The sequence below is a fragment of the Crocodylus siamensis genome, chromosome 5 (assembly GCF_052110815.1).
Source record: "Crocodylus siamensis isolate JL-2025a chromosome 5, ASM5211081v1, whole genome shotgun sequence".
NCBI lineage: Eukaryota > Metazoa > Chordata > Crocodylia > Crocodylidae > Crocodylus > Crocodylus siamensis.
This window is the reverse complement of record NC_143399.1, coordinates 66,749,171-66,761,984: the sequence shown is the minus strand read 5'-3', so window position 1 is coordinate 66,761,984 and position 12,814 is coordinate 66,749,171. Positions and strand designations below refer to the sequence as shown.

The window sequence follows — 12,814 nt, the reverse complement described above, 5'->3', positions numbered from 1 at the left end:
CCCACATGGCAGCAAGGGGCATGACCCCACATGCCCCACACCACTGTCCCCAGGGGTTGCATTGCCAGGGCAGTGCAGAGCTCGCAGCAGCAAACAGCTTCCCCATGAGGCCCCACTCTGCCTTGCAGTGCCAGGTTGTACCCTCTGGGCTGCAGAAGCCCCAGGGGAGGGCAACCTGCACCCACCCCACATACAGATCTGGGGGGGCATGGGTCCCTCCTGCCCCCCCCCAGAGTAGGCCCAGTAGTGGGGACTCAGGGCCACAGGTAGCTTGTTGGAGGGTGGGGTGGAGCTGTCTCACTCCCCACCGGGGCCCTCCCCCCCCAACTTACCTGCAGGAGCTGCTCACTGGTGGCCATGAGCATATACATACGCCTGGCTGCCATGAGCATATACATGTGCATGGCACCCTGTACTTGACTGCCCTCCTCCTGCTCTTGTCAGCCTGCAGAGGGATCTTTGCAGAACTGCAAAATCTGCAGGTTTCTCCATTAAAATGAGAAATCTGCACTTTCTTCCAGTAAAAGGGGAAATCCACGTTTTTCTTTGTTTTCCCATGGGAAACTGAAAACCCAGATCGCTGGTTATGATAGACCTCAGGTACATTGATCACATCTTCATAATAAGGATATATGGGAAGGAAACTAGAGATATTTTACCAGGACATGAAAAACTTTCACCCCTCCATCAGACTATGTCTGGAATATTCCTTGCAGCAGATTCATTTCTTAGGCACTACAGTGAAGGTCTGCATTTGCTGGATCACCACTACACTGTACTGGAAACCAAGCAACTGCCACAGCTATCTTCACACCGCCAGCTTTCACCCTAAATACACTTGATACATCATCTACAGCCAAACTCTATATTATAGCTGGATCTGCTCTGATCCCACATTGGGATGCACTTCATAAAAAATGTTACAAGACAATCACAAAATTCAAGCTACTCAAATCAACAATGCTGGACTCAGGCCTAACTCTGATCTGCTACAATACCAATGCCAGGACAAGGGAAACAGAATCCCTCTGGCTATCACCTATAGCCCCCAGCCTGAACACCTCAGACACATCATTAATAACCTCCAATCCCTCCTGGAAAAGTATGACAATTTCAAGGCAGCCATGGCAGACAAACCTGCCCTGACTTACAGACAACCCCTGCAACCTCAAATCGGGTCTCTTAAGCAACAGGCTACCTAATCCGTATTTTCACCAAGGCACCAGGCCTTGCAATGGAGCCAACTGCCTACTGCACCCCTACATCAATATAGAACACGTTGTACTCCTTATTTGGTTCAGTAATAACATCTGAACTTCATTCATCTGCAACTCTACTGACATCATATATACCTTCACCCACTTACAATGCCCACCTTCACTGGACGGAGAGGGCAACTCTACATGTAAGAATGAATGCAGGAACACCGAGCAGACATCAACTGCAGAAAAATAAAACAGCCTACAACAGAACACATCAAACTCCCTGGCCACTCTAGTGCTGACCTCAGGATTGCTGTTTTCAAGCAGAAAAATGTTAAATACCAGTTTGAACAGGAAACTGCAGAACAGGAAATAATCCACAAACTGGACTATGTTAAATATGGTTTAAACAGGGATGATGGATTCTTATCCCATTACCTGGATTAGCTTTTGTGAACCTTTTGTGCTCTATGCATCTGCACCTATCTACCCAGCTTTCTAACATCTGACTAACATGACTAACCATCTCTCTTTACATAGTTACAACAGAATCTCAGTCAAATTATTTAATTTGTGATTATTAAATTAAAAATCAGTCTTGCTTAAAATGTTCTAAGTTACTGAGCTACCAAAAACAATATTTATCAATGACATTTGTCAATTTGTCTCTTGCTATAAGCAAACATATTACCATATTTACTTGAATCTAAGTCAACCCTAAATTTAAGACTGCCCCCCACCCCCAATTTTATATATGAAAAAATGTGTACACCTGTTATAATTTTCCAGGTATAAAATCTAATTATTGGAGGGCTGTCTTAAATTAATTCCCTACCTCCCTCTTGCTACAACAGAGAAAGTGGGGGCGGGGGCCAGGTGGCCTCCTTACCTTCTGCCCTCCCCACTTCTCAGTATTAGTGTTCAGACTAACCCCCGCATAAGGGTACACAAGCAGAGTCTAAACTGCTCAGTCCATGGGAACTCTGAATCCTTACAGACTTTGTGTATTCTGGGCCCTAATAAAAAGTTAAAATGGATTCCAGTTAGCAAGACTACAATATCTGGTTGGACAAGAGACAGAATACAAAAAAGATCAGCAGAAGTGGAGAGTTCAAAAAGCTGCTTCCTAAAGGGATTCAAAAAGTAGAGAGAAATCAGATAAGCCAAATGATAATGTCTCTTACCATAAAGATATCATATGGACAAACTCCAAATGCATCCTCAAACCTCCATTTCCAAGCCTCATAATCATGATGCTTAAAATTAGTCTGCATATCATTAAGGGCATCATCCAAAGCAGCAGGTTGCAAGTCCTCTTCATTGAGAAACTTTTCGATCTCTAAAAGAGTTTGTTTTGTAAGGACAATCTCAGAATCATAATGCATGCTACCAGTATTTTCATTAGGCTAAAAAGAAAGCAATACAAAACCATGATTAATCAAATCTATTTTCAATAGGAAATCTATACAAAAACAAGTAAGAATATGAAGCGTTAGATATTAAATATTAAATGAACCTTTCACCATTATGCAATCAGACTTGTGGAAGTAGGACCCGGTTTCCATGTGGACTTTCAACAGAGTCCTAATTATAAGTGGTTAAAAGATCTTCCTGTATGGGTCAGGCAACTAGAGTAAGGCTATATTTGAGATCTATAGTTTTTGTAGCCTTTTTGTTTATTTTTTTGCATCCAAAAAACTGGAAGTTGACAAGTAAATCGTATACTTTGAAATTTTCTTCCAAAATACATGAAAAACAAAAGCAGAACCTCTTTATGTTTTGTTAGGATACCAGCAAATCTCCCTACTAGCAGACAGTAGTAAGTCATCTGTTCTAAAACAGAATGGAGTCCAAAATGTAGCAGGAAGGATTTAGACAGAAACTGTCTCGTTTACCAGTGACAATTTTAGTATTGAAACATGGAAAATTTTATAGTACATTCCATTTCTAGTCCTGTAGTGCTCATCATTTAACTTATACTTAAGGAAAAACTCTCTGCTGCAATGGGGAAAAAGTAATAACCAAAAAGGTGAGAATGAGACTAAGTAATCCTGTTTTATGCAAGCTCAAAAAATATATGTTAAAAAATGGTCAAATGAAAAAGACTGACAAGAACTCGTTTCTTGAGATCCAGTTAGCATACCCATAGTCTGGGTAGTGCATTACTGTACATACAATATTTCATAAAACACATTGGATTCTGAACTTCAGTAATGCTCCCTATACTGTGGGGGCAGAGGGACAAGCTCTTCTCTAGGCGGCAAAACCTACCTACTTTTCCATCACTGGAACTGAAATTACAATATTGTAGGAATAGTTTTATTTCCTTTACCTCAACCGTATTACAATAATCTATAAAAATGACTTTTTACTGCAGTCTCATTTATTGTAAGGGGAATACTTAAGTCACTCTGATTGGTAATAATGGCAATTGCAGTACAAAATACTATTTTATTAGCAAAATACTCACAAAACCAAGTTTTCTAATTTCATTTAGAATTTTATTCAAGTAACGCCTAAAAATATGAATGCTGCTGCTTTCATACGAGTTGGTCTTCTCCTTCTTCTTATAGTCCTCAATCTACAACAACAAAACATTATAGATTACCGTCTTCCACCAGTAACATTAAATTTTAGTATGAGATTATCAATAACATTATAAGATACTAGTACCCTACACTGATAAAGATAAGTTTCCCAATATTAGCCTGTTACAGCTACTATAATCAGACAAAATCATACCAAGGACTTCAAGAACAATTGTTTTCATATTTTCCACAGATTCAAAGCTAAATAGATTAGATTCAAATAGATCTACATTCAAAGCTAAATATCAAGGACTTTACACAGTATTTTTCCATTGTACCCATTTCATTTATCTGCACACCACTGCCAAATCTGTATTTTTGTGAAAAGAAGTCTGTAGAAAATGCTGCAACTTCTGTTTTCATAAATCTATTATATGTGTGTATTTTTATTTATAAATATGTAATGTGTATGGAACATTTTATCTCCCTCTTTTGTTTCTGATCAATGCAGTATTTGATATCACAATCTGAAGGGTCAGAATCAGATCCTAACCTTATCCTAAAAACTCACAGCAATACAACAAACCTGCTTAAGTACAATTTACTACAACAAACAAAATGAACACCTGTTTTCATCTGACTAATGTAGCCTACTAATAATTTGCCGTTTTGGGGAGAACAGCAGCACCTACTAGGGAAATTTTCAAATGTCTCAGTTTTAAGCAGTCAAAAGCCTAACTCTTGTCCCTCTGCGGGCAGAGTCATGTTTCAAATGCTCTAGGACTGGATCTGTGGGTAGAAGTCCCATTTTCTGAACTATGTTAATACAACAAATATAGTTGGATTTGGCACCTGAAAGCCCTTTCTCTTCCAGGACCTGTGACAAGTCAGATGACTCTACTGTTGTTTCATATCTAGGGGTTGTCATTTACTAAAAGCTGCTCTGAGCCTTTCTAGATAGGGCAGGATACAAATCTATAGCTAAATAGTAATAACAATAATATTTCTAATCACATTATCAGAGTCTAGATTTTGCTTTAAAAAAGGAAAACTTCTAAATAGCCTGATAGTTGCAAAATCCAGAAACTAACTCCGTTTCAAAATAAGATTTTAAAAAACCGGGAGAATTGAAAGGACAATCTGCAGAAATTCTACAAGTCAGCATTCTAAAAAATCTACAAAAGCCTAAAGATGATAGCACCAAAGCGAGCTGCAAAGTACAAACACTGACTCTCCGATAGTACAGTTTATTCATTCAAACCTCAGGCTAAACACACAACCTCAGGCTAACACCCCACCACCATGAAGCTTTGGTTGCTGAATCTCGATTCGGAGGAGACCTAGCCCAAATCAGCAGATGAATGTCCAAATCCAAATCAAATTGAGAGACCCATTAAAGGGTCCAAATCAAATCCAAAGCCTCTGAATCGATTCGAAAAAGATTCGGATCGGCCAGGGACAGGCAGGCACAGCCAGGTGGCTGCATGTTTTCCCACAGCTCTTCTGGCTGTGCCTGCCTCTCCCCAGGCAGGGGGAGCCATGAGAGAAGCCCCCATGGCTGCATCCCCCACCCAGCCCCAGATGCCTGACACTTCAAAAAAGAAAAAAAAAAAGTTCTGCACTCGCTGGCTGCAGCAGCAGGGATCAGGGCCTCAGGGGGTTTGCGGCAGCAGAAAGGCAGCAGTGGCAGCAAACGGGAGCACAAAAGATAGAGAGAGACAGAGACAGACAGAGAGAATTGTGTGCTGGTTATCCAAGAGGTACTGTACTGTAAAGAAGTGTCAGTCGGTGGAGGTGAGGGACCTAAACTTCCCCATTCTAGGCTCTTCCAGAGACAAAGGGCATGTCTTTACCGTAGCAGCAAGGCACTACTATTGAAATATCTCCATACAGTGGCACCTGCAGGCATGCTTCAAATCTGAATGTATGCCTACAAAGATGCTGAGGGTGTCCCCTTGAAGTACGTATGAAGTCAGCTTCCAGCATATTTGAATGGAGTCACTGGGGACAAGCCTAGAGCAGCCTCACTGCTGTACTTTCATGTTTGGAGAGCAGCAGGGGGATAACATGCTCGGCAGTAGCGCATCACAGCCAGTCTAAACAAACCAAGACAGGTCTCCAACATTACTTGGGCTGTTCTGCAAGCAATGTAGCCCCAGACCACCGAGAGACAGAAAGCTTCTGTTGCCAACAACCAAAGTTGCTTTAAGCACCCCTGGCACTTTATCCTGATTACCAGCACCCCCTTAACTACCAATGCCTCCCAGCATCTGCTGTGCACCATGCCAACACAAATGGCACATGCGGCAGTCAGAGGCAACTGCTAGCTACTGACAGAAGGCTTGCAACCCAGACAAGCCCTTTGACAGAGCAATTATAAGATACTTGAATCTCTAACCATAATTTGGATGACGGACTAGAGACAAGCGACGGAACAGAGACAAGTGAGTTTAACTACCTGATTCTCAAATACTTGTTTTGATTGCTAATACTGAAAGGAAACATTTAATGCCAGTCAAAAATCTGTTCTTCCATTAAAGTTCAAATATTTATGCAAGCATTTCACATTCTGTTGTATGTGCGACAATCTTTAAATACATGTACGCTTTATTTATATTGTACACAAATTTCTTCTCATTGTCCTTTTAAAATGAGACAAAGTTTCCCCCTGACAATACATGGCAATCCAGAGATCATAAATCAAATTAAGAGACCAAAACAGTAAGTACTTCTTCACAAAAAATGCTTTATTTCATTATCTAAGCTTCAAAACTAATAACCTACTAATCTACCTGCTCTGACTCATCTTTGCTGACATTATGGAGGATTTCATAGACATTAGGGCTGGAAGGGACCTCAGAGTCCAGCCCCCTACCCCAGGGACAGGAAGTCAGCAGGGATCCTAGGATCCCAGCAAGATAAACATCCAAATGTCTCTTGAAGGATGTTCAAAGTGGGTGCTTGAACCACCTCTGGTGGCAGCCTATTCCAAATCTGGGGGGCTTGGACAGTAAAGAAGTTCTTCCTTATGTCCAGCCTGAAGCGATCATGGAGGAGTTTGTGACCATTTGACCTTGTCATCCCTTCAGGCGCTCTGGTGAACAGATGTTCCCTCAGGTCCTGGTGAGCACCCCTGATAAACTTGTAGGCAGCTACCAGTTCACCCCTGAGCCTGCGCTTTTCCAGTCTGAAGAGTCCCATGGCTCTCAGCCTGTCATCATAAGGTCCGTTTTCCTGATCCTTGATTATGCATGTAGCTCTTCTCTGCACTCTCTCAAGCCTTTCCACATCCTTTCTGAATTGTGGAGCCCAAAACTGAATGCAGTACTCCAGCTGCAGCCTCATCAAGGCCGAGTACAACAGGAGAATGATGTCTTGGGATTTGCTTGAGAAGCATCCATGGATGCAAGCCAGCGTTTTGGTCGCTTTATTAGCTGCAGCATCACATTGAAGGCTCATGCTCATCTTGTGGTCAACCATAACCCCCGAGTCCCTTTCACCTGTAGTGCTATCCAGCATAGCGCTGCCAAGCCTATAAGCGTGCTTCAGGTTTTTCTTCCCAAGGTAGAGAAACTTGCATTTTTCAGTGTTAAACACCATCAGGTTCTCATCCGCCCATTTCCTGAGCCTGTCAAGGTCAGCCTGGATCACCCTCCTGTCCTCAGGTGTGGACACTTTACCCCAGAGTTTGGTGTCGTCGGAGAACTTGGCCAGTCTGCTTCCGATACCCATATCCACATCATTAATGAAGATGTTGAATAGCGTAGGCCCAAGGACAGAGCCTTGGGGGACCCCACTGGTAACAGGGCACCACGACGATTGATTTCTGTGAACCACCACCCTCTGGGTCCTAGCACGGAGCCAATTTCCCAGCCAGTGGATTGTAGTAAGGTCAAGGCCGCAGTTAGTCAGTTTTGCTAAGAGGTTATCATGGGACACCACAGGAAATTTTTGGAGGAAACTTCCAAAGGAAAAAAAAAAAAAAAAAAAAAGAAAAAAGAAAAAAGATAAAAAAAAACCAAAACACTTTGAAACTCAAAACAAACCTGTTGCATTAGGGATTCCACTGTTCTTTGACAACCCTGTGAGTCCTCTTGGCTTGCAGTGCTCTCATCAGCATTCGCTGTCTTCTCGGTCTCAGACTCATCATCGTTTACCTGTTGTTAAAAAGAATTATGCATTCCTTTATAATCTAGTTACAGATAAGTTTTAGTAAATGTAAAATAATCCTGCCCTTTCATTCACCAATGTACTGGATAGTCAATGGGATGTGAAACACAGGAATGCTAAAGGAGCTAAAGCAACTGAACAATGTTCTTATTATAATGTTCATTCAATTCAGTCTTTCAGTGTTCCTTCCCATGCTCTCTCTACTGTTCCCTTTGCTTCCTCTCTCTCCACCTCAAACTGGTTTCATGCTGTCTCTATAATCTCTCACAACCATTCCTTAAGCATCACATTTATTAATTGTATAGATTCCTTCACTGGAGCTCTTTTTGCACTCTCTCTTTTCTGTTTTTATAGGCAAACAGGTATATGTACTGAAAAGGTTCCTCAAAAAAAAACACAAAACTCCAAACATCTAACATGCACTAAAGCCCTACTACACAACAAACTTAAAGCATGATCAACTACATCAGCAGTTCCCAAATGAGGGTTGCAGGGGCAATGCTGGTGGCGCTGCACACAAAGGACAAGCCGCACCGCGTGCCGGGAGCTCTCCCAGCCCCAACAATGCTGCGCTCTGCTCTCAGCAGTGGGTTGCAGAAAAAAGGTTGGGAACCACTGAACTAGGTAATCGCACTGTAAGCTGTGACCCAGCTACATATTCAAGCAATTAAAGGTAAAACAAGCAATAAGCTACAACATTATTCCACAAAAGATGTGTCATAATAGCATGATTAGAACAAGCTGCAAAGTTAATTGAACATCTGGCCAAGTGCTCCTCTGTGGCTGGGAGCCCCATCACTTGAGTGGCTCCCAGACACAAGGGCAAATCATCTGCTGCCAGCCCTGCAGCTGACAAAGCTCGTAGCTGGGGCTGTGGCTTCACCTGTGGGGCTCACAGTGGGAAGAACGCTACTGCAAGTGTCCTGGGGTGCAGGGCTCACAGAAGCAGCAGTGTTCCCCCATGCTGCTGCAGGTCCCATAGCCAACACACCTGCAGGGTTCACAGCAGGGAGAACACTGCCCCTGCTTGCAAGCCAAATGAGGTGCTGGGTTTGCAGCAGCTACAGCATTTCCCTGCACTGCTCCTGCTGCAAGACCCACAGCCCATACAGGTTGCAAGGCTCGCATGGGGGAAATGCGTGGAAAAATGCTGCCACTTCAAGCCCCACACCTCACAAGGCTTGCAGCAGTGGCAGCAGTCTCCCACAGTCCCTGCTGTGAGTTCCACAGCTGACAACGTTTACAGTGGAGGCAGCATTCCGGACACTGCCCCTGCTGCAAGCCTTCTCAGCTGCAGAAGCAGGCTCCCCCTGCACTGATGATAAGGCACGATGGCAATCCACCATGTCCATGACAGGAGCTGCGACTGCGTAGATCAAGTGTTAGATCCCACTGCACCTTTCCCTGCACAGGTAGAAGGGGTCTGAGCCAAATGCAGCCATGGAACAAGCAGGTGCAAGTCTACAGGAATCAATAGCCTCATACAAATACTATTCGGAATGAAGTTTCATGCTGCAGGCTCTGCAGAAGCATTCACAGATTCATAGATTATTGAGTCGGAAGGGACCCGATGGATCATTGTGTCCAACCCCCTGCCCCTGGCAGGAAAGAGGACTGAGGTCAGATGACCCCAGCCAGGTGACCATCAAGCCTCCTCTTGAAGACTTCCAAGTTAAGTGATAGTACCACCTCGCTGCTAAGATTTTGCAGTGTTTGACATAAATCCCAATGCTTCTTTATAAAATGTCCTTCAAGATGCATATTCAGAACCAACAGCCTTCTTAATTAAATACAAATATTAATTTATTACAAGCATATTTTCATATTTATAAGCATTGTAATATGAAGTTTCTGCCAACATAGAAATGATATGCATTACGTGGAACTTCAAATATTTAAAACTCCCACTAATTTCAGTTACAGCAAGGGCTCACTGCTTCTGAAAAAAAAATTAGAGCTCATAGTCCTTGCGAAGAACATATAAACAATGGGAAAAAAAAAATGATTGACTTGATCTTCCTGCATCAGAGGGGCCAACCTTTTTGGAAGGTGCATCATAAATTAGCTCTGCACTCTCCCCGAGTGCTATTCTGATGCCCTTCCCCGGCCCAATACACTACTCTGCTTTCTGCTCATTCCCCTGTACTCCCTGCTAGATCCGATGCATTGCTTTCTGCTCCGTGCTGTATGTGACACTGTGCTGTCTCCTCCTTATATCATACACACAGATGCTGTCCATGTCACTTTAGGGCACACATGGCACAGGTTGGCCACCCCAGGTCTATATCACCTAGGGATGCTCTGGGAGAGACAGGCTTAGAAGGCAGCTCTCCAGGATACAATTCAACTACCTTAACCATGAGACTATGCCTCACATTCACTCTAAGACTTCCACCTTCTGCAAAATAATAAAGGAAAGGTCCAACACAAAACAGGTTTTTACATCATACAGCCCTGATTCAACCACAGGAAAGGACCATTTTGGGCTTAGAATGAGGTAGGGGTCCAGGGTAAAAACAGAATATGAACATGCAATTGAAAACTGTATGAAGATGAAATTTCATACAAAGAGGAAAAGTTAAGATTCTAGAGAAAACTCTAACTTTTCCATTTCCTAACTTTATTCTTCCAACAAGTTTATTGTTTTACGCACACACATTTTTTGCCTTTTTTGCACTTGCCTTGTTAGGTCTTCGCATGCTCATTGAAGCTGCATCATAATTGAGCATATCTGTGGGGTCAATCCAATCATCATCCTGAGCACTGCCACTTCCTATCAGCAGAGCTGTGCACAGTACCAAAGGAAGGTGCATCTTGTATCACTAAAACAAATATCCACAAGTGTAATTAAATAAATAAGTAAATAAAAATGTTGGTTTAGCATCAAGTATATAACTTATTCCCACAGCAAATTAATCTCCGTTTGTCTAAATAACTGTTATTTTCACTTTAAGAAAATAAATCATTCATACCTGTTTTCAACAGTATCAGTTTATCCCATTATGCCATTTGGTTAGAATTACTGGCCAAGAACATAGAGATTTGTGTGTGTAGAGTCCAAAGTTGCCAGATACAAGATGCAGTTCAAAAACCATCACTATATCTTACTTAATCCAAGCAACACTTCTTTTGACATCAGGATTAAAGCAAATACATGGATCAAGTCATAAATGACTAGATTTTGATTTCCTAAGAGCCACCTGTATCAGCATCCCCATGCTTAAAAATGATCTATCATCGTCCAATGAGCTTTAGTTCAAGAGCCACGGCCACCATTTTTAAGCATGGGGACACTGATACAGGAGACGCAGGAGGCTGCTGGAGTGTAGCAATTGCTAGGCTTCAGCAGACTTGGTTAATTGAGTGCTCCAATGCACTGAAATTCCAGTACATTGGAGCAGCCTCCACACTCATGCGCAGGCACCATGTGGGCATTTAGACATGTGCTCTGGGAGGTGTGGGGGAACTTTAATTAGCAAAGCTCTGACAGCTGTGCTAATTAACATGCCTGGAGCATCATGTGCATCAGCACCCAGGCTGAAAAATGGTGGCAGGGCATTTTGGACTAAAACTGGCTGAATGAGCTTTAAAGCTCCCCATCACCATTTTTCAGCACAGGCATACTGATACAAGTGATGCCAGAGTCTGCTGGAGCATGTTGATTTCCTTGCTCCAGTAATCTCAATTAATTGAGTCTGCTCCCATGCAAAGCATCAGAGCAGGCTCCATGCACATGTGCAGGCACCCAATACAACTAACGCTGGTCACAGATGTTCTGTTTCTCAGGATCCAGCTCACACAGGCAGTCTTTGTTCATGCAAGTGGCTTCCTAGTTCCAACTGAATTGCTGATACGAAAGAAGAGGAACACGACCACAATTTTACCAAGTATTTCAAGGTTAAGTAGCTGTGACTTCTCGTGCCCCTGCCAGTCCATGTTTCTTCCCTGACATTTGCCATAGCTGTAACAGGGAGCTCTGGCCTGTCGAGAAGCAGCATTTAACAGACCATAACAGAGTCAAACATCTTTTCCTTTAGCAACCAATCACTTCCCAATAATTTTAAATAGGAGCGAACTGCTCTTTCTCCTACCTGTTTACCAACCCAGAAACACAGCTGGGAAAGGTTTCAGATACGTTCTTTAAACTCCCAGCCCCACCCCAAGATTACAGCTGTGGAGCCAAAGTGCAACTGGGCGTCTGAATCTTTACTGGTAAGAAAGCGGGACCAGACCCATCACGGCTCGCTGGGCGGAGGGGCGCTCCAGGGCGTGCTTCCCGTGGCGAAATCGGGCCCGTCCCGAACGCGCAGAGCAGGGCCCTCAGGCCGAGGGAGGAGACCTCGAGGTGGGAGCTGACACCGCCCCCTTTGGCGATAGGCGGTGCCATAACAACGCTGACCGGGAGCGACCCCCTCGGCCGGCTCCCCCACCCCCTGCCGGCGCGATGAGCGCCGAGCTCCCAGACCGCCGCCCGGCTCCGCGGAAGCCTGCGGTAGGGGACGTGGATGCGCACCTACCACCCTGCGGCTCCGACTGAGACAACTGACACAGCCGCCTCAGCGCCTCTCGTCTGCTCCCCAAGCACGTGACGACGGGCAGCCAATGGGGCGGGGCGGGGCGGGGCCGTGGAGCGCCGGGCCCTCACCCCGCCCTTCCCGCCAATTCACCCGGGCCCGCTCTGCAGGTGGCGTCGGACTGGCTCGGCCTCGCGCGGGCAGCGATCGCTGGCTGCTGGGCTCTGCCGTGAGCTGCTGGCAAGGTGCGCTTAAGGGAGTCCCCGCTGTCCGTTGCTCCGCTACAGGCTGCCTCTCTGGACTCGGGGCGGGGCTAGGACAGAGCTAATTAACATGCCCTCGGCAGGGGCTTGTGCCCCTGGAGGCAGTACCCCCACGGGGTCGGTGCTGTTACTGCTCA

General features: G+C 44.3%; 1 protein-coding gene across 7 annotated transcripts in view; it reads right to left on the bottom strand.

Moving 5' to 3' along the window:
- The window catches only part of CLCC1 (chloride channel CLIC like 1), a 31,566-nt gene extending 19,076 nt beyond the window's left edge, over positions 1–12,490 (bottom strand). For 3 of the 7 annotated variants that reach the window (XR_016442560.1, XM_090048748.1, XM_090048753.1), the window contains exons 1-5: positions 11,992–12,407; positions 10,582–10,722; positions 7,777–7,887; positions 3,673–3,783; positions 2,387–2,608 (exon numbers count right to left, since the gene is read on the bottom strand). Coding sequence is in view for 6 of the 7 variants with exons in the window: in XM_090048748.1 (XP_089904874.1) it covers positions 2,387–2,608; positions 3,673–3,783; positions 7,777–7,887; positions 10,582–10,713 (576 nt within the window). In the remaining variant the exon portion in view is untranslated. The other 4 variants (XM_090048749.1, XM_090048750.1, XM_090048751.1 and 1 more) reach the window with 4 other exon arrangements.
- Positions 12,491–12,814: the final 324 nt, after the last annotated feature.